This window comes from Mesoplodon densirostris, chromosome 7 (assembly GCF_025265405.1).
Source record: "Mesoplodon densirostris isolate mMesDen1 chromosome 7, mMesDen1 primary haplotype, whole genome shotgun sequence".
Lineage (NCBI taxonomy): Eukaryota > Metazoa > Chordata > Mammalia > Artiodactyla > Ziphiidae > Mesoplodon > Mesoplodon densirostris.
In genome coordinates, this window is record NC_082667.1 from 6,668,158 (window position 1) to 6,688,868 (window position 20,711).

The 20,711-nt window shown below is 54.4% G+C and overlaps 1 protein-coding gene across 2 annotated transcripts in view; it reads left to right on the forward strand.

Annotated features, from left to right (window-relative positions):
• Nucleotides 1-15,348, forward strand: part of SPTBN2 (spectrin beta, non-erythrocytic 2) — a 31,570-nt gene extending 16,222 nt beyond the window's left edge. For both annotated transcript variants that reach the window (XM_060103182.1, XM_060103181.1), the window contains exons 14-36: nucleotides 189-326; nucleotides 668-1,424; nucleotides 2,095-2,297; nucleotides 2,631-2,721; nucleotides 2,965-3,111; nucleotides 5,418-5,681; nucleotides 6,885-7,109; nucleotides 7,391-7,480; nucleotides 7,833-8,093; nucleotides 8,174-8,304; nucleotides 8,514-8,718; nucleotides 9,343-9,717; nucleotides 10,412-10,656; nucleotides 10,752-10,890; nucleotides 11,177-11,261; nucleotides 11,540-11,736; nucleotides 12,070-12,212; nucleotides 12,302-12,377; nucleotides 12,461-12,511; nucleotides 12,960-13,180; nucleotides 13,463-13,636; nucleotides 14,141-14,183; nucleotides 14,513-15,348. In XM_060103182.1, coding sequence (XP_059959165.1) covers nucleotides 189-326; nucleotides 668-1,424; nucleotides 2,095-2,297; nucleotides 2,631-2,721; nucleotides 2,965-3,111; nucleotides 5,418-5,681; nucleotides 6,885-7,109; nucleotides 7,391-7,480; nucleotides 7,833-8,093; nucleotides 8,174-8,304; nucleotides 8,514-8,718; nucleotides 9,343-9,717; nucleotides 10,412-10,656; nucleotides 10,752-10,890; nucleotides 11,177-11,261; nucleotides 11,540-11,736; nucleotides 12,070-12,212; nucleotides 12,302-12,377; nucleotides 12,461-12,511; nucleotides 12,960-13,180; nucleotides 13,463-13,636; nucleotides 14,141-14,183; nucleotides 14,513-14,746 — 4,495 coding nt within the window. In that variant the 3' untranslated portion in view covers nucleotides 14,747-15,348. The remainder of the gene's footprint in view (nucleotides 1-188; nucleotides 327-667; nucleotides 1,425-2,094; nucleotides 2,298-2,630; nucleotides 2,722-2,964; nucleotides 3,112-5,417; nucleotides 5,682-6,884; nucleotides 7,110-7,390; nucleotides 7,481-7,832; nucleotides 8,094-8,173; nucleotides 8,305-8,513; nucleotides 8,719-9,342; nucleotides 9,718-10,411; nucleotides 10,657-10,751; nucleotides 10,891-11,176; nucleotides 11,262-11,539; nucleotides 11,737-12,069; nucleotides 12,213-12,301; nucleotides 12,378-12,460; nucleotides 12,512-12,959; nucleotides 13,181-13,462; nucleotides 13,637-14,140; nucleotides 14,184-14,512) is intronic.
• Nucleotides 15,349-20,711: the final 5,363 nt, after the last annotated feature.

Here is a 20,711-nt window from a genome sequence, read left to right on the forward strand (position 1 = left end):
TCTGGGGGGAGTTGGGGGCTCCCCCTTGATCTACAGATGCTATGAACCATGTAGGGAAGAGGTGCAGAGGCTCCTGTCAATAAGCCTCATGTTGACGGAGAGGAGTTCTCGCGGGCATGCATCTAAGGGAGGTGGACCAGCGCACCGCTGCTTCCCACCACTCATGGCCAGCTCTTCCACCCCATTAGGTTCGAGACCCTGGAGCCTGAAATGAACGCCCTTGCAGCGCGAATTACTGCTGTGAATGACATCGCAGAGCAGTTGCTGAAGGCCAACCCCCCGGGGAAGGACAGCATTGTCAACACCCAGAAGCAGCTCAACCACAGGTGGGGTGAGAAAGGATGCAGCAGACAGGACAGCAGCTGGAAGAGAGTTCTGTAGAGCATGGGAGGGCGGCTAAAATGAGGAGGGAAAGCCATCTGAAATATGTCGGAGGGGGGTGGGGATGAAAGAGATGGAAGTGGGGGTAAAGGTCGTCTGAAGAGGCTGGTGCCTGGACAGGGAGCAGACAAGAAGGAGTCACGGGAAGGTGAGTGGGGAGCAGGCTCTCTAAACGGCAGAAGCAGGCGGTAGGATATATCAAGGGCGAGAGAGCAGGAAGAAGCTTCCAATCTACCTGCACAGGGCGGGAAAGCTGAGCAACTCCGGACACTTCCTCTGCCCTCAGGTGGCAGCAGTTTCGGTCCCTGGCGGACGGCAAGAAGGCAGCTCTGACGTCAGCCCTGAGCATCCAGAACTACCACTTAGAGTGCACAGAGACCCAGGCCTGGATGAGAGAAAAGACCAAGGTCATCGAGTCCACCCAGGGCCTGGGCAATGACCTGGCCGGGGTGCTGGCGCTGCAGCGTAAGCTGGCCGGCACCGAGAGGGACCTGGAGGCCATCGCTGCCCGGGTGGGCGAACTGACCCGAGAGGCAAATGCCCTGGCTGCTGAGCACCCCGCCCAAGCCCCTGCCATCAGCGCCCGGCTTGGAGAGGTGCAAGCCGGCTGGGAGGACCTCAGGACCACCATGCGGCGACGAGAGGAGTCGCTGGGCGAGGCGCGGCGGCTGCAGGACTTCCTGCGCAGCTTGGACGACTTCCAGGCCTGGCTCGGCCGCACGCAGACCTCTGTGGCCTCTGAAGAAGGGCCGGCCACCCTGCCTGAGGCAGAGGCCCTCCTGGCCCAACATGCAGCCCTGCGGGGAGAGGTGGAGCGGGCCCGGAGCGAGTACAGCCAGCTTCGGGCCGTGGGTGAGGAGGTGACCCGGGACCAGGCCGATCCCCAGTGCCTCTTCCTACGGCAGCGACTCGAAGCGCTGGGAACCGGCTGGGAGGAGCTGGGCCGCATGTGGGAGAGCCGACAAGGCCGTCTTGCCCAGGCCCACGGCTTCCAGGGGTTCCTGCGTGATGCTCGCCAGGCCGAGGGCGTGCTCAGCAGCCAGGTGAGAGTCCAGGGCACAAAGTCCCAACCAGGAAGAAGTGGGAAATAGGGACCAAAGGAATGTGAAGGAGTGGTGGATGAGGAGGTAAACGCAGCACATGGAGTAGGTGAGGGAACAGGATGGGCAGGGAGAACATGCTAAAAAAAAAATACGGGGGCTTCCCTGGTGGCGCAGTGGTTGAGAGTCCGCCTGCCGATGTAGGGGACACGGGTTCATGCCCCAGTCCGGGAAGATCCCACGTGCCGCGGAGCAGCTGGGCCCGTGAGCCATGGCCGCTGAGCCTGCGTGTCCGGAGCCTGTGCTCTGCAGCGGGAGAGGCCACAACAGTGAGAGGCCTGCGTACCACAAAAAAAAAAAAAAAAAAAAAAAGATGTAAGCATAACTTACCAAAACTGACTAGAGAAGAAATAGAAAACCTAGCTTGTCATATAGCAGAAATGTAATCAGCAGCTATAAATAAGATGGAACAGGATTTGGAGTGTTAAAGGCGCTCCAGCCCAGCTCCCTTCTAACTTTCTGAGACTCCCACATAATCAGGCACCATCCCTCCATCTTCAGAGCCAGAGTCTGCTTGTCCCTACCTGGTTGGCTTCCATGTCTCAGATGGGCCCTTTGGTAGGTTCCTTCTGAGAGGTTGAGAAATGAGCTTGGTATCTCCCCTCCCACACAGGAATATGTTTTGTCTCACACGGAGATGCCAGGGACACTCCAGGCTGCTGATGCCGCCATTAAAAAACTGGAAGACTTCATGAGCACCATGGATGCCAACGGTGAGCGGATCCGCGGGCTCCTGGAAGCCGGGCGCCAGCTGGTGTCTGAGGGCAACATCCATGCTGAGAAGATCCAAGAGAAGGCAGACTCCATAGAGAGGAGGTATGATGAAGACAGTGGGCAAATGAGGGTCCCTAAAAGGGACCAAGTGAAAATAGGCACTCAGACCGACAGACGGGGGTGGAGAGCTGACAAAAAGCAGAGGAGGAAAAACCAAGTGGTCGGAGAGGGACTAAGTCACGGGCAGGGAAGTTCCACCTCCCCAAAGTCTCCTAGGGTAGCTGGACACTGGACCTCAGGGTTCCTGGGTTGACTTGTAGCGCTCCCGGAAGGTGTTGTCCCCAGAGGAGGAGGACTGAGGGCTTCTAGGTTAGTTAGAGGGTCATAACCCTTTCGTAGCAAGTTCAAGGGCTTCACAGGGGCCTGTCATTACAGACACAGGAAGAATCAAGAAGCAGTGCAGCAGCTTTTGGGCCGTCTTCGGGACAACCGAGAGCGGCAGCATTTCTTACAAGACTGTCATGAGGTGAGGCTCTCAGTCCCCCCTGTCGCCTCTGACGTTCCCTGGCCACCCTTTCCCACAATGCCCTCGCTCTCTGAGCCTGGAGTCAGTCCACTGCAGTGTCACCTGAGCATGTGAATCCCTGCCTGGCTTCTTCCCCCATCCACCACCTCCCCCGACTCACCCTCGCCCCGCTTCCCGCTTCCTGCTTCCCTCCCTCTGAAATGTACTCTGCCCTTCTCCATCCCTGCTCCACGCTTGGTCCAGCTGAAACTCTGGATTGACGAGAAGATGCTGACAGCCCAGGACGTGTCCTATGATGAGGCCCGCAACCTGCACACCAAGTGGCAGAAGCACCAGGCGTTCATGGCCGAGCTGGCCGCCAACAAGGACTGGTTGGACAAGGTGGACAAGGTGAGCAATAGGACGGGAGCAGCAAGAAGGGAGCCTTTGGAGCCTCCTCCCGTCAGTGTCCCAGCCACAGTGCAGGGGAGGGTCCTGGCTTCAGGATCTGGCTTAGAGATCATGGAGCCCTTGGTGCCAAACTTCCAAGGTGGAAAGAAATGGTCTGGGGAGCAAATGTCTTAGGTCAATGAGACAGTGACTCCAGAACTTTGAGAAAAGGCAAATTAGTACGGAGCCAGACTGCAGCTTTGGGTCAGCATGATATCTATTCCTGGTCCAGAGCAGGAGGACACTCTTCAGTGGGGTCATCAAACTTCTATAAAGGGCCAGGCGGAAAATATCTTAGGCTTTGCAGGCCACACAGTTTCTGCTGTTATTACTCAGCTCTGCCAGTGTGGTGGCAAAGCAGCCACAGGGAATACATAAACGAATGAGTGTAGCTGGGTTCCAATAAAACTTTATTTATAAAAACATGGTGGTGGGCCAGATTTGGCCCTCGGGCCACAGTTTGCCAACCTCGTTTTTGAGTCTTCCTTTCCTGGTATTTGGTCTCCCACCCAGCTCTTCCTCAAGAGCTGAGTGCAGGCAAAACTTAATTTCTACTCAGCAAGTATTCCTGGACAACATCCTGTGTGCTCAGCACTCTGCTAGGTGCTGCAAGGTATATAAAAAGATGCTTTCCTTCCCTCAAGGGCATGATGGTTGGGAAGAGGAAGAGACCAGTGTGGATCCGGTTTCTCCATTTGTTCAGCAAATATTTACTTTGTGCTACTCTGTGCAAGGCCTTGTATGAGGCACTGAGTGGGGAACAAAGGTGATTCCATTGCAGGCTCCACCCTCGAGGAATGACACTGGAGCCAGGATATGAGACATGTACACAAACAGCTAAAGTCAATCCAAAGCAGAATATAACAAATATAATGAGAGAGCCTGATAAAGCCTGGGCACTAAGGAGAGAGGAGATGTGGGAATCCTAGAAGCAGGGGCCAGCAGGACAGTCCAGGAAGGACGAGTAGAATTTGGACAGGCAGAGGTGTTGAGGGAAAGATGTTTCTTGGTAGAGAAACCGGAAACCGGGGGTGTGGAAGTGGGGCACCTGTACGGGAGCAAGGGCGTAAGTCCTTCTGGCAGGAGCACAGAGTGCGTGAAGCGGCCACGGAAGGAAAGGTGGGAAAAGCCTGCCAGGCCGGGTCATGAAAAGCCCCGATCACCATGTAAGGACTGTGCATCAGAGTGGATTGTGCCGACGGTTGGTAAAGTTGCCCAGCGGTGCTCTTCATCCTGGCGGCATGTGTAAAATGGCGTGAAGGCAGTGTCTTGGTTTGTGTTCCCCTAGAAGCAAGGCTTCCAGTGCAGGCCACCTCCACGGGAAGTGATCACAGGAATGGCAGTAGCGGGTGGGGAAGTGAGGCGGAGAAGGGAAGGTAGTCAGTGAAGGGTCCACTGCCATGCCAGTTAGCCCAGTGGGCACCTGGCACTCAGTCCTCATGGGACACCTGGGCGACGGTGTGGAACATGCATCAGAGTTATCCCAACCAAAGCAAGGACTCCCGGTGTTGGTCCACCAATGCCCTGGCTGTCGCTGGTTGAGGGCTGCTTCTGGGGGCAATAACTCCCTGGCACTTCCAGGCCACCTTGCGTACAGATCAAGTCACGCTGCCCTCACCTCCCCAGAAACCAAAGTCCTCAAGCAGAAGGGCTGGGAGTGGGGAAACCAGGTGAGAGTCACTTGCCATAGTTCAGGTGAGAGGTAATGAGCTGAGAAACACAAAATGATGGCCTATAACACAATAGCACGTGCAATATGACACTGAAAACCACAAGCACCAGAGAACTCAAAATAAGGAGAGAGGGGCTTCCCTGGTGGCGCAGTGGTTGAGAGTCTGCCTGCTGATGCAGGGGACACAGGTTCGTGTCCCGGTCCGGGAGGATCCCACATGCCGCAGAGTGGCTGCACTCGTGAGCCATGGCCGCTGAGCCTGTACGACCGGAGCCTATGCTCCGCAACGGGAGAGGCCACAACAGTGAGAGGCCCACGTACAACAACAACAACAACAAAAATAAATAAATAAAAAATAAGGAGAGAGCGCAGGGGCCTCTTAACTGAGACGAGGTTTGATGGGACCTTGAGGAAGGAGGAGGGTTTACTCAGCAGTGAGGGTAGGGGAGCTTAGAAAGCTTGGAGAACACCCAAGAACTCGGTAGGAAAGCCCTCACTTCAGGTCTCCGCTGCCCTGTAGGTCCCTGTCCTGCTACCGGCTCATGTTCAGCGGTATCTAATTCTGACACTGACCCCTTCCTTGTCCCATACCCAGGAAGGGCGGGAGCTGACTCTGGAGAAGCCGGAGCTGAAAGCTCTGGTGTGGGAGAAGCTAGATGACCTGCACAGGCGCTGGGACGAGCTGGAGACCACCACCCAGGCCAAAGCCCGCAGCCTCTTCGATGCCAACCGAGCTGAGCTGTTTGCCCAGAGCTGCTCTGCCCTGGAGAGCTGGCTGGAGAGCCTGCAGGCCCAGCTGCACTCCGACGACTACGGCAAGGACCTCACCAGCGTCAACATCCTGCTCAAGAAGCAGCAGGTACACGGTGGGCCTTTGGCGGGACTGGTGAACAGCAGAAGAAAGGAGGGGGGAGTCGGTCGCTCTGGAGATTCACGAGGCCATCCTCAGGCCCCGCAGACAGCATCTTCACTGGTATTTCTCAAGGCGACTTCCACGGGCCACCAGTGCTAGGAGTGTGTGTCAGTCAGAGTAAAGTCGGGAGACAGAAACCACACTCTAACTTGAATGAGGACACTTTAGTGGAAAGAACTACTAACTAATAAAAGAGGGTTACCTGCCAGTGGGGTCAAGAGAACTCCAAAACAGGGATCAGAAAACATTTTTCTGTAAAGGGCCAAATAGTATTTTGAGCTTTGAGGGTCATACGGTCTCTGTCACAACTGTTCAACTCTGTCCTCGTAGGGTAAAAGCAGCCATAGTCGATGCGTAAAAGACTGGTGTGGCTGTGTGCCAATAAAACTTGATTTACAAAACCCGGCCGGGGGCGGGGTTTGCTGACCCCTGGTCTAAAGGATGCAGGAATCGCAAATGTACGGAGCAGCTACTGCCTCTAGGACTGAGGAGGGGGTGCCCGGGAAGGAATGGGATGCCCTCCTCCTACCCCAAGGCTGAGTTTCAGACCTCACTGGTGAAGGCAGAGGCCCGCTGGATGGCGTAGAAGTTCACTGGGGTGTCACAGACCAGAGCAGGTCTGAATCGGGCAGGCCAAGGCTGGCCATCAGGAAGTTGCCACTGAGATGCCAGCAAAACCTGCTGGAGGGTGAGGGCCACCGGGTCTCCTGCACACCGTGGGCAGTTGTGGTGTAGGAGCAAGAAGGAAAGCACACTGGAACCGTAGCTAGAAGCCTCTGCCTCGCCTGTGCATTGTGGTGTCCCTCCGGTGCCCTCTATGGACAAGGCCTAGTGTTGCACCATCTGGCAAAGGAGAAATATTTACAGGGTCCAGTTCCAGTGACTCAAAATGGGCAAAGATGGACTTGGAGCTGAGATGGATTGGGGACTGGGAGACAGTAAATTGATAGCTAGCACAGTTCTCACACCCCCTGGATTCTCATATATATTAAAGTTTGAGATCCACTGACGTAGGCCATGAAGAGATACTCTCCCTGGGGTGAGCCCCAGGGATAAGAATTCATGATTGGCTCGATATAGACCAGTGTCTCCGCTGAGTTTGAAGGTGGAGGCACGGTGATAACACCGCCTTCCTCTTCCGGTTGGCAGATGCTGGAAAGGGAGATGGCTGTGCGAGAGAAGGAGGTGGAAGCAATCCAGGCACAGGCAAAAGCTCTGGCCCAGGAAGACCAGGGTGCAGGGGAGGTGGAGAGGACCTCGAAGGCTGTGGAGGAGAAGTTCAGGGCCCTGTGCCAGCCCATGAAGGAGCGCTGCCGGCGCCTGCAAGCCTCTCGCGAGCAGCACCAGTTCCACCGGGACGTGGAGGATGAGATCGTGAGTCTCCGGGACCTGGGACAGGGTAGAGTCTCCATCATGGTAAATTGCTCCCTGTCTTTGGCTCTCTAATCTCCTTCTTGGGTGCTGGGGGGATGCCAGCAGTGCTCTGTCTTCTCTTCCCTTTGGCATTGAAAGTCAACCCTCTAGGGACACCCTCTAGGTCCCTTGACCCCAGAACTGGGAGCCCTAGAAAACCTTCCCCCAGGAATCACCGCTATCCAACCCCTAGCTCGGACTTTGCCCTCCGGACCTCCACTAACCCCCACTTTCGTATCCAGTTGTGGGTGACGGAGCGGCTCCCCGTGGCTAGCTCCATGGAGCATGGCAGGGACCTGCCCAGTGTCCAGCTCCTCATGAAGAAAAACCAGGTGAGGCAGAGGCTAAAGGCAGAAGAAAGGGTCCCAAGAGCCTCCCCAGACCTGAAAGTGTGTTTTCTTAAGAACTGGGGTTCCTCTGGCTCCCGCTCGTTGCTGGGTGTAATCCTAGACTTCAGTGGTTCGCCTTTCCTCACCTCGGGAGGGTGGGTTCCCCTGGTGGGAGATCATGTGGACTGAAGGGGCGTCATGGGCCAGAAAAGAGGGGAGGTGAGAGGACGCAGGGAGGATGAGAAACAACGGTGTGAAGGGGGGCTTGCTGTTGAGTAAGCGTAAGGGGGGGATGTAGGGTGAGGGGGTCCCTCGGCAAGCCTTTCAGCGTCTCCTCCTCTGTCGCCATGGACAGACCCTGCAGAAGGAGATCCAGGGCCACGAGCCGCGGATCGCGGACCTAACGGAGCGACAGCGCGCTCTGGGTGCGGCGGCAGCAGGCCCGGAGCTGGCTGAGCTACAGGAAATGTGGAAGCGCCTGAGCCACGAGTTGGAGCTTCGAGGGAAGCGACTGGAGGAGGCCCTGCGGGCCCAGCAGTTCTACCGCGACGCCGCAGAGGCAGAGGCCTGGATGGGCGAGCAGGAGTTACACATGATGGGCCAGGAGAAGGCCAAGGTGAGAGCCAGACCAGAGCTCAGGCTACGGCTTTCCTCCCCACTCCCCCTACTCTCTGCTGCCACTCTCCCCTCCCCTAGGACGAGCTGAGTGCCCAGGCAGAGGTGAAGAAGCATCAGGTATTGGAACAAGCCCTGGCCGACTACGCCCAGACCATCCACCAGCTGGCAGCCAGCAGCCAAGACATGATTGACCACGAGCATCCAGAGAGGTGAGCATAGCACCTGGACCCCCAGGCCAGTCCCTGGGGGAGAGGGGAGCCAGTTCCAGAAAGGCCCAGAGATTGCAGAGCCTTCCGTACTGCATGTGTACAGGACCATCTAGAAAGCTGGAGAAGCAGGGACTTGGCAAGCAGTTGGGGGGCAGGACCCTCTGGGATAGACTAGGGATCAGAGCAGTGTGTCCTCCCCTTCCCCGCAGCACGCGCATATCGATCCGCCAAGCCCAGGTGGACAAGCTGTACGCCAGCCTGAAGGAGCTGGCGGGAGAGCGGCGGGAGCGCCTGCACGAGCACCTGCGTCTGTGCCAGCTCCGCCGGGAGCTGGACGACCTGGAGCAGTGGATCCAGGAGCGCGAGGTGGTGGCAGCCTCGCACGAGCTGGGCCAGGACTACGAGCACGTGACTGTGAGTGCCGCAGGTGGGCTCCAGGAAGGGTAGACTAGCACTTCATCCTGTCCCAGGTAGCATCGGGAGCTGTCGGGCTGTCCACCAGGGCCCCTGGGAGACTAGCACTTCATCCTGGGCGGAGCACCAAGGGGCAGGGGTGCAAGACCAGGTCGTGGAGATGCTGTCCTCTGGGTTCTGAGATATTTAATTGGAAGACTCGTGCAGAAAGGAGGACGTGGGGCTGCGCATAGACGTCGGCCAAAAGGAAATGACCGATCACTGTTTTCCAACAGAACTCACCAGTACACTGGGGACTTGAGATTCCTCTCCACGGTTTGGGGGTTGGACACTCACTGGTGCCGAAATATGGACCATAGTTAGGGTATCCTTGTCTGAAGACTAAAGGTTCCAAGTACCCCTTTGCTGGGGGCTGGGGGCTGGGCGTGTCAGTCAAATCCAGGGTCAGTGGGAACCAGTTGCTTCTGCTGCCTAACTCGGCCCTGCTGAAGAAATCTATTTTGGCCCACGTGGCCCAGGGAAAGAAGTGGGTTCTCAGTCTGGGGTGAAAGGACTTGCCCTGCGAGTCAGGGACCGCATCCTCCGGTGTCACAGTGTTGTCCGTGCAACCGCTTCCTCTGCCAGATGCTCCGGGACAAATTCCGAGAGTTCTCCCGGGACACGAGCACCATCGGCCAGGAGCGCGTGGACAGCGCCAACACCTTGGCCAACGGGCTCATCGCGGGGGGCCACGCCGCCCGGGCCACGGTGGCCGAGTGGAAGGACAGTCTCAACGAGGCCTGGGCTGACCTGCTTGAGCTGCTGGACACGCGGGGTCAGGTGCTGGCAGCTGCACACGAGCTGCAGCGCTTCCTGCACGGTGCGCGCCAGGCCCTGGCGCGGGTGCAGCACAAGCAGCAGCAGCTTCCAGACGGGACCGGCCGGGACCTCAACGCTGCCGAGGCCCTGCAGCGCCGACACTGTGCCTTTGAGCACGACATCCAGGCCCTCAGCGCCCAGGTCTGACTCAAGCATGGGTGGAGGCGGGGGGAGGGACGGGGGTGCTTAGAGGAGACTCTGTGGGGAGCATGCGGAGGCTGGAGGGATCGCATCCTCTGCAGGGCCACGTAGGGATGACGTTAGGATGGTTCCAGGAAACCGTCTCTGGCCAGGGGACATCTAGCCACCCCGTCCACACCTGTAATGACAAGGCTTTTTGAGGGCCCGTGACATTTTCAGATGGTCCTGGTGGGTAGAAGATTCTTCATGGTGTACTAAAATCCATCTGTTGGTCCCACTCAGGTGTTAGACCTACACAAAATAAGCATAGCTCCTTCCTGAAGCCATTTAAACCCGGGCGGCCCCCCACCGAAGTCCCTTCTTCAGGCCGAAAATCTCACTCTAGCAATCTTTGAGGTCCCCCACGAGCTGGACAGGCCTCTGAAAGCTCACCCAGCTAGTGACCCTTTTAAAGCATTGATCCCCAGGCTAAGCCCAGGCCCCCTGGTAAGACCCTACAGGGCAGAGTATGACAGGGCTTACTCTGGACTCCAGCCCTCATCTTTCCCAGCATCACCCCCCTACACACACTCCTTCTCCTGCTTCTCCGGCTGGTAAAATGGGCAGGAGGTGTTGAGCAGAGGTCAGGACTGACGGAGGTTGCAGCCCCTCAGAGTCTCCCAACTCTGCCTGACTTTGACCTGGGCCCTGGCAGGCCCAGCAGGTGCAGGATGACGGCCACCGGCTCCAGAAGGCCTACGCCGGAGACAAGGCCGAGGAGATCGGCCGCCACATGCAGGCCGTGGCCGAGGCCTGGGCGCAGCTTCAGGGAAGCTCTGCTGCCCGCCGCCAGCTGCTGCTGGACACCACGGACAAGTTCCGCTTCTTCAAGGCTGTCCGGGAGCTGATGCTGTGGATGGACGGAGTGAACCTGCAAATGGATGCCCAGGAGCGGCCCCGGTGAGGCCCACAGAGCCTGGCGGCCTCCAGGGGTTATGGGCTGGTGGCCGGGATAGGGTTGTGGGCAGCAGGTGATGTGGTCTCCGTGCCCCCAGGGATGTGTCCTCCGCAGACCTGATCATCAAGAACCACCAAGGCATCAAGGCAGAGATAGAGGCCAGGGCTGACCGCTTCTCCTCTTGCATTGACATGGGACAGGGGCTGCTCGCCAGGAGCCACTACGCGGCTGAGGAGGTGGGTGAGGCCTGGGCGTAGCCGGGCACCTTCACAAGGGAGGCCTGAATGCTGATTTCTCCTCTGAGTCTTCCGACTTCCTTTCATTATTTCTTTGCAGAAACCTTTTACCTTCCCCTTAGTGCTGTTCAGGGATCTCCCCATTTTATCTTTCTCCCAGAACTGTCTGCCTCTTGAAATCAGAAATCACTGGTTCCCCCATGTGAGACCCCCAGGGACCCTGGCAAGGCCCCGCTGGATGCTAACTCTCATCTCCTCCCCCCCCCCACCCTCTGCCCCAACCCAGATCTCAGAGAAGCTGTCTCAGCTTCAGGCACGGCGCCAGGAGACAGCTGACAAGTGGCAGGAGAAGATGGACTGGCTGCAGCTTGGTGAGCCGCTGAGGGAAACTGACTGAGGGCTCCAAGCCCTGGGCGGTGAGGGAGCGGCCGGGGGTCTTGCACCCTGTAGTTTCCAGAGTAGGTGAGACCAGGAATCTGGGGCATGGAATTCAAGGCCCCCACCCTTGGCACTGCCTGCCTCTGCCCTAAGCTCCTGCTCTGGGGCAGTGGCTTTCTCTGTGTCCCTGTGCTTGAAGCTGCTGTGACTATAATACCCTGTCATTGCCCACCCTGATTTGCCACCTCCCTGCGACCCCCAATCCCTGCAGTTTTGGAGGTGCTCGTGTTTGGGAGAGACGCAGGTATGGCGGAGGCCTGGCTGTGCAGCCAGGAGCCGTTGGTGCGAAGCGCTGAGCTGGGTTGCACAGTCGATGAAGTCGAGAGCCTCATCAAGCGGCACGAAGCCTTCCAGAAGTCCGCAGTGGCCTGGGAGGATCGTTTCAGCGCACTGGAGAAGCTCACGGCGGTGAGGGCTACAGGACCCCAGGAATACCGGCCCCATCCCACTGCCCCAGACTTTGCGTGCTTTCCTGCTTGAAGAAGACATTTCTTCTCTTCCCATTGCCCCAGCATCTCCCAGATGTGAGCCAAGAGTGCCCTGTTGTCACCTCAGCTTTAGGAGCCATCCGTTTCCCTGGGTGGCACTAAGAGACACCATCTCCCCCATAACTCCTAATCCCCGCCTTCTTTTGGAATTATAGTCTCCATTCTTCCTGTTTCATCAGACTAGAGCTGAGACATTTCAGCTTTCCCCAATGCCTGGGACCTTCCATGCTATGACCTCAGAATTTTTTGACAGCTGGAGGAGCAGGAGAAGGAGCGGAAAAGAAAGAGGGAGGAAGAGGAACGGAGGAAACAGCCCCCTGCCCCAGAGCCCACAGCCAGTCTGCCTGAAGGGGCCCTGCTGGACAGCCAGACAGCTCCCGATGCTACTTGGGACAGGTGAGAGGTGGGACACTTCGGGGAGGAAGAGGAGGCTGAGCCAGAGCAACACATAGACTTCACGTTCTCTGTCACCTCTGCCGTTCCAGAGCCCAGCCCCGCCTGCCAGCACCCTCACAGCCAGCCAGCGTGAACGGCGTCTGCACAGATGCGGAAGCCCCACAGGTGACTCCTGCCGCCCCAAGCGCCCCCATCAGAATCTTAGCCCCTCCCCTTGCACATCTGCTTACAGCGTCTTGTCCTTGTAGCCCCTGGTGGAACAACAGAGACTTGAGCAGGGCAGCTTCCCAGAAGGGCCTGTGAGTTTCTCCTGGAGGTGTGGGTATCGATAACTGGGAGATATGGGATGAAATGGGGATGTGAGCTGGGCGGCGGGGACAGTGGGGCCAGGAGAGGGCAGAGACTCAGAGGAAACATGGAGGTGGCAAGACCAGCTCTTGGACTTCCAGCTTCGCGACCTGCAGGCTAGGTGTCTCCCATCTTATCTTTTTTTTTTTTTTTTTTTTTTTTTTTTTTGCGGTACGCGGGCCTCTCACTGCTGTGGCCTCTCCTGTTGAGGAGCATGGGCTCCGGACGCGCAGGCTCAGCAGCCATGGCTCACGGGCCCAGCTGCTCCGCGGCGTGTGGGATCCTCCCGGACCGGGACACGAACCCGTGTCCCCTGCATCGGCAGGCGGACTCTCAACCACTGCGCCACCAGGGAAGCCCCCATCTTATCTTTTGACACAGACACCGTTTTCTTCACAGGGGTCTGGTGCTGGGGACGAGGCCAATGGGCTACGGGGAGAGAAGCAGACCCGGACACGGGGCCCGACCCCTCCTATAATGCCCCAGAGCAGGTCATCCGAGTCAGCCCGGGTTGCCACCTTGCCCACCCGCGGCCCGGAGCTCTCTGCCCAGGAACAGATGGAGGGGCTGCTGTGCCGCAAACAGGAGATGGAGGCCTTTGGCAAGAAGGCCGCCAACAGGTACTGGGTCTGGTCATATGGTGCCTGCGGCCTCTGCGGCTCCTGCCTTCTGGAGAGGCTTGCCCAGAACCTCTTCCTAGACTCGGTGGGGGTGGGGGGTAGGACTCAGGAGCAGGTGGGGCCTCAGGTGAGGGCCGGGAGGGTATAGAGACGACGGGCCTAATGACAGGAGTGGCACTGGGAGTCCTCGGACAACCAAGCTGTTCCCAGGATGACTGGCCCCTCAAAGGCCAGTCGGTCACCTGCGTCTCCTCCTCGTCACCTGCACCATGTCTCTCCCAGGTCATGGCAGAACGTGTACTGTGTCCTGCGGCGTGGGAGCCTTGGCTTTTACAAGGATGCTAAGGCAGCCAGTGCAGGAGTGCCGTACCACGGAGAAGTGCCTGTCAGCCTGGCCAGGGCCCAGGGCAGCGTTGCCTTTGATTATCGAAAGCGCAAGCATGTCTTCAAGCTGGGGTAGGAATGGAACGTGCCCTCAGGATGGGAGGGAAGGTCACAGTGATACAAGGCACAGAGGAGCCACTAGGGGGCAGAGAGGTCAAGGAGGGAGAGTCGGGGGATCTGGCTGTATTCCACACTAAGGGGAGCAGAAGCACCAAAACGCAGGCCTGTCAAGCTGAAAAGTTATCCTGCCTGGGAGGTCTTGAGGCAGGATGCTGGCGCTCCCCTGTCTCCAGATACCTCCGGGGGCCCGCCCCTGCCTGCCAGCCGGCAGCCAGAGCAGGAGGCAGGGCCTGGGATGGAAGTGAGCTCACCCTGGTCCTCGGCAGCCAATCAGGAAGGATTTGCTTTGGCACAGTCCTGGGAATCTGAAGAATGTGCAGAACGTGTCTGATCTGGCTCTGAGGTCCCCGGGCATGTTCTCCAACCTGGTCTCTGGGTGATAGTGAGCTCTCACCAGCCCTGATCTGGCCAATCAGAGTCTCAGCTCTGCCCTGAGGTTTCTCTCTCTCCCAACAGCTTACAGGATGGGAAAGAATATTTATTCCAGGCCAAGGATGAGGTGAGCCGTCCCTTCTCCTCCCATGTCCCCCCTTCTCTCTGGGCAGTCTTAGAACCTCCAGATGCACATTTCTTTCTTCCCTCGCCTCTCTCTTTTTCCTTGTCTGAAGTGTCTCATTCTTTGATATCAGACAACCCACAATGTGCCAACTGGATGTTTGTGAAGGCCACACCCAAACATGTTCCCTACCTTAAAGGGGTCTTTTTCTCCAGTGAGATGAGGCAGTCATCTCCACCTCCTCCTCTTCCACTTCCCCACTGTGGACGAGCCAGCCACCCAAGCATAGCATCCTCCAAGCTGACCCGTTGTCTTTCCGCGCCCCACTGCAGGCAGAGATGAGCTCGTGGTTGAGGGTGGTGAATGCAGCCATTGCCACTGTGTCCTCGGCCTCTGGAGAGCCTGAAGAGCCAGCGGTGCCCACTGCCACCCGGGGCATGACCCGGGCCATGACCATGCCCCCGGTATCACCGGTCGGCGCGGAGGGACCTGTCGTACTTCGCAGCAAGGATGGCAGAGAACGAGAGCGAGAAAAGCGCTTCAGCTTCTTCAAGAAGAACAAGTAGTTGGGGGCGAGACTCCCGGGCCAGCTGCCTCCCTCTGTCCAGGAAACTGCCAGGGACTGTCGACAGGGACCACCCTCTTGTCAGGACAACTGCCTGCTGCTAGGGTCTGTTGCCAAGGTCAACCCATCACCAGGAACTGTCTCTGGAGACAAGTCAGTGTCCCCAAGGGCAACCCTTCTCTTCTGCTATTTAATTCCAGACTGGTGGTGGGGCCCAGGCAACCCCCAATTCCACTCCCCCCCTTCTGCCCTCCTCCCCTAGCCTTACGCCTCTATCCCCACCACAGCGCAGACAGCACAGCACCCTCTCCATAGGCCATGTGGGGAATGGCTGCCCCTGCCTCGGGGTCATTCTCCTGCCACAGCTAGGGCACGCCATCCAGTCCTTGCCCTTGGGGACCAGCCAGGAACCTCTCAGAGCTGAAGCAGGACCTGGGGGCAAGATTGCCAGATGACAAGTCAGAGACGCCGAAGCTCCCCTTTCCCATCCTCCCTCATCCTCTGACTCAAGCAGCCCCTCCATCTCCAGCAACTCTCAACAGCTTCCGGGTGTGAGTTGTTCAGGGACAACCACGGCCTTGAGTCTGATCAAGGAGGTGATTAAACAGCTCAGCTTCTCTTACTGCCTCTGGGTGTCTTTGCTTTCCTGACCACAAGCCTCTCTGCCCATGCCCCTGTTCTTCCTTCTGGCCCTGGTCTCCTGTGTGTCAGGTTTCCCACTCTGCCCCCAGCATCCAAGCCCGCCAAGAACCACATTATTCTGTGAGTCTCCCTACCATGGTCTCATTTCCCCATGACAATGACCTCCTCTTTGCTGGGTTGACCAATATCAAACCTCTTTTTAGACCAAAGACATTCGCCATGATATTAACAAGCAGTATTGAGGCAGTGAATGCCTGCTTCCCTGGTGCACAACTTTCTTCACTCGTGATTCTCTCAACTGTTTTCAAAAATGGAAGACAGCCTAGTCTCAGCCACTGCTCAGCCTGACAGTGGAGAGTGGAGCATGTAGGTGGTGATTACTGACCCCCACCTTCTGTCTCAACAGAGAGGACCCCAATAGGGGATCAGATAAGTAACAGGTTCCCAATCCACTAACCAAGAGAATGACATCGCCCTGGGAAGCCACGAGATACATCCTAAGTGTGTAAACAAAAACACAGGAGAATGTATTTTAGATCCAGTGAAGTATAAGAAAAAGGAGCAGGGGGCTTTCCCTCTTGTCTCTGGCTCGGCAACTGGAGGTTTCAGGGCAATAGTATTTGCCTTGGTGGCCTCCTATAGGAAAAGTTTTGTTATTTCATTGCTTCCCATATACAAACAACCATTTCTTTTCGGGGCTCAGAGATCTTTCCAGGAAAGCAGCCCCATCTTTAGTATAATCGGCCAAGGGCCCTGGCTGAGCAGACCCTGACTATCATCAGCCGTGACAAAGACAGGGTCAGGGGTGTGCAGGCCCAGAACGTTTCCAAACATGAGATGTGGTAGACCAGAGAGTACACAGAATAATTATCCCTTTCTCTTAAGAGCAGATTCAGTATGCCAAAGTAAACATGTGGATAATGTAACTGGAATAATCTGTCGTGGGAGTAAATGGAGTAATACATCAGCACTACACAGACACCTTCTTTTGTTCTTCAGGTATAACTGTAAAATCTCCACTGTACGAAGGAAGAGAAAATCACACACTGCGGTGTGCTCAGGGAATCTAGGTATTTGTACTCCATGGTGGCAAGCCTGTGGGTTGGGGGAGAAAGCAATAACTGGAGATTTTAGGAGGAAATGTATATGGGTGTGAGGAACCAATGGAGAAGTTATCATTTTAACTTGTAAATAGGGCAGCCAAGTGAAGCAGTCCTGCAGAATGTGGTCAGACGTGAATGGAGACGTAATAAAAATATGGTTTGAGCATTTATGAATACATGGTAGCTGAAGCTACCTGAGTCCATGAATCCTTAAGGACAGGACATAGCAGAGGATAAGCATAAGCATAAGGTCAGGAAGTAAGTCTTGGGAGACACCTTCGGGAATTGAGTGGAAGAAAGGGAAAGTTCCAGGAAAGATGACAGAATGGAATGGAGTGACGGATATGAGGCAGATTAGAGCACAAAAATACGATAATGAGGGTTCCACAAATCAGTGGGGAAATAGGGACAGATAAAAACGGATTAATTATTTAGAGAAAAATGTTTGCATTCTCACCTAACCCCACCTCCAAGGGTGAACTCTAGATCTGTGCTATCTGGTATGGTAGCCACAGGCCATACGTGGCTACTAGCCACTTGATATGTGGCTAGTCCAAATTGAGATGTGCTGTAAGTGTAAAATGTTTTCTGGAGTTTGAAGAGGAAGAAAAAGAATTTAAAACATCTCAATAATTTTTATACTGATTATATGTTGAAATAGTTTAGCTATATTGGATTTTGAAAATATTAAAGTTAATTTCAACTGTTTCCTTTTATTTCTTAAATGTGTTTACCAGAAAATTTTGTATATGTTGTTCACATTATATTTCTGTTTGGACATCACTGCTCTAAATGGAGTACAGACCAAAATGTGAAGGGTAAAAACATTAATGTTCATAGAAGAAAATGTAGGAGAATGTATTTGTGACTCAGGGGGATGGAAAAGGACATTTTATACAAAACTTCAAAAGCACAAACTTTAAGACAAAAATTGATTAAGTTGATCACATAAAAAAAATTAAGGATTTCGGGTTTCCCTGGTGGCGCAGTGGTTGAGAGTCCGCCTGCCGATGCGGGGGACGCGGGTTCGTGCCCCGGTCCGGGAAGATCCCACATGCCGTGGAGCGGCTGGGCCCGTGAGCCATGGCCGCTGAGCCTGCGCGTCCGGAGCCTGTGCTCCGCAGCGGGAGAGGCCACAACAGTGAGAGGCCCGCGTACCACAAAAAAAAAAAAAAAAAAAATTAAGGATTTCTGTTCAGTGAAGGAAGGACTCCATGGACAAAGTTAATAATTTGGTGGAATGAGAGAAGATATTTGAAACCAAAAAGAGATTAATATCTAGAACATACAAGAAAATCCTGCAAACAAAAAGGAGACTGTAACCTGACAAGAAACGTGGGGAAAAGATACGAATAGGGAAGTTACAGAAGAGTCAACCTCCCACACTTCAGAGAAATAAGAGATGCTTAGAATCATTAGTAATCAGAGAAATGCAAATTAAAGCAACAATGATATACCACTTTATACCTATTATACTGCCCAAAATTAGACAACTGGATAATGGCAAAGATTGGCAGAGACAGTGAGATGCAGGGCCCCTCAGGTGGGAGGGTAGACTGGTTTCCAGAGGACAACCTGGCACTACTTGGACAAGTTAGTTCCAAGTATACCCTATGACCCAGCAACCCAGCAGTCCCACGCCTGGGCTTACCTCCCCTCAAATTCTCACACCAAACCATTAGGGCGCACAAAATTAACATAAGGATGTCCACTGCAACCTTGTTTATAGCAACTCGAAGGAGTTGGGAGGCAACCTGAGTGTCCTATGCTGGGAGATGGATAGGCAAAATATGGTGGCTGCACACTGTGGAGTATTACTCAGTAGTAGACACCACACAGTAACTTAGTGCTTAGTGAAAAGAGTAAGGAACAGTGAGCTATACAACACAATTTACATAAACATTTGGAAAATTAATTTACCCAAATGAACAATGGGCGGGTTTTGTCTATATCCATATTAGGAGAAACCAAATGTAAAAAGGGATACTTGGGACAATCTAGGAAAATTTTAAATATAGATATTAGATGAAATTAGCATAGCATAGTGCTGATGTTTTAGAGGCAGTTAGTGAAAACCTTACAGGCGAAATGACATTATGTCTGGGATTTGCCTTAAAAAAACTCCAGCCCACCCACCCACCCACACACAAAGTAGAGGGGCTTCACAAAATAAGATCAGCAAAATGCTGATAACTGTCAATGCTGAGTAAGGGGTCCACAGGAGTGCATAATATTCTCTATTTGTGCCTTTTTGAAATTTTCCACAATAAAACTTTTTTTAAAGGGAAAAAGTAAATGTGCACTAAAAAGACATGTCTTGTAGAAAACAAACTTACGGTTACCAAAGGGGAAGGTAGGGGAGGGATAAATTAGGAGTTTGGGATTAGCAGATGCAAACTACTGTATATAAAATAGATAAACAACAAGGTTCTACTGTATAGCACAGGGGACTATATTCAATAGCCTGTAATAACCTATAATGGAAAAGAATATGAAAAAGAATATACGCATATATAAAACTGAATCACTTTGCCATATACCAGAAACTAACACAACATTGTAAATCAACTATACTTCAATTTTAAAAAAAGACATGTCTTGCAAGAACACAAAGAAACAAAATAATACACACTAAACTCATTTACTGTTTGCCTATGAGGGAAGGGGAAGGGAGGTAACAGGGAATAGATAAGAACAGGGAAATAGATGGGGGGAAGGAGATGTAATGGTATAGTCAGAGCTATGAGGAGGAACAGCATAAAAACACAGGAGAAAAGGATGGTGAATGAATGAAAATTTTAGAAGGGTGAAAACTGTTAAAAGGACATTAGTTTTGGTGACCTCAGAAAACCTGGGGCATTGGAGAGGAGGACAGAACCCAAAACACAGTGCACGAAGGTGGGCGACAGCAGGTTCAGACTCTATTTGTGGAAGTCTGTCCTGGAACACAGGGAAGAAACCCAACTTAAAAAACCATAACAGTGAAGATGAGTGAAAGCTATTTCAGAAATGGGCAAGGAGGTCCCTATACATGTTTTAAAAGTCTGAGTGTAGAGAGAAAGTGGAAACGACCAAGAGGAGAAGGAAAGGGGAGAGGTAAATAGAACTGGGTGGGAGACAAGCGTGAGTGTTATCAGAATTGGAAGGACAGTGCCTCTTCTGAAATTGCTGGGAAACAAAGAATTCAGTGAAAGAAACATAGGAATGGTGATTGACAACCACCCTGGCATGCTCTACTTGGAGATAAGCTCAGTCCATCAATCTCCATAAACTTCTATTCTTTGTTCAAAGGTGACAGAGAGTAATCCACCTCAATAACTTCCTTTTTGCCACCAGGAGGTGCCCTTGGACCACAGCTGAATTTTGAAAGCCGGAAAGTGCTCAGGGACTCAGTTGCCCAGTCCTCCAGCAGCTTGGTGTGGACATAGAGACCTGGCCTACCCCCAAAACAAGAAACCTCTCTGGGCCTCTTTTGGTGTGCTCACCACGGATCAGGAACTGTGAAGGACACAGAATTAGAGCTTAATTCTCTAGCTAGGGAGAGAAAACCAGCCTTCATGTATATGTGACAAAACTTGACTGATTAAGTGCAAGCTAGGATAGAATGCCTCTTAGAGCTATCTCAGCTCTGCCATCTTTGGTTCTCCTTTTCCACACCAATGCATAACGTGTTTGCAATTTAAAATTTTTAAATTATGTATAAAAGCTTTACCAAAAAAAGACTAGGTTGGCTTAAAATGTGGCGCGCCTCTATTTCTAAAATGTTATCCCAAACTGCCATAGAGGCTGGCAGGCGCTAAGAAAACCCCCTTTTAGGGGACCCAGTGAGATAACCCTTTGTCATCAGCAGCCGCTTTCCTCCCCCACCCCCGCTCCCCCACATGGCCCAACAGCACGATCCATTGTGATGCTTAGTGATTCTCCGGGCTTCTGATTTCACCAAGTCAGTGGTTGCGCCCAGAGCCCTTCTGACGCTTGAGCGACGACCGCCCACCTTCCAAGGTGGTGATTGGCTAGTCAGGCCAGGGGGCGGGCTGACCTTCGCTCCGCAGCACCGTCACCAGCTGGCCCCGCCCTCGTATCGGGGCGGCTGGGAGCAGAGCCCGGGGCAGCCATTTGTATGCGGCCGCGGGATTGGTCGTCCGGCTCCCGCGAGGGTGGGGGGGGGCAGCGCGCACTCGCGCGTGCGTGAGCTGGCGCGCGAGAAAGGGCCCGGTCACG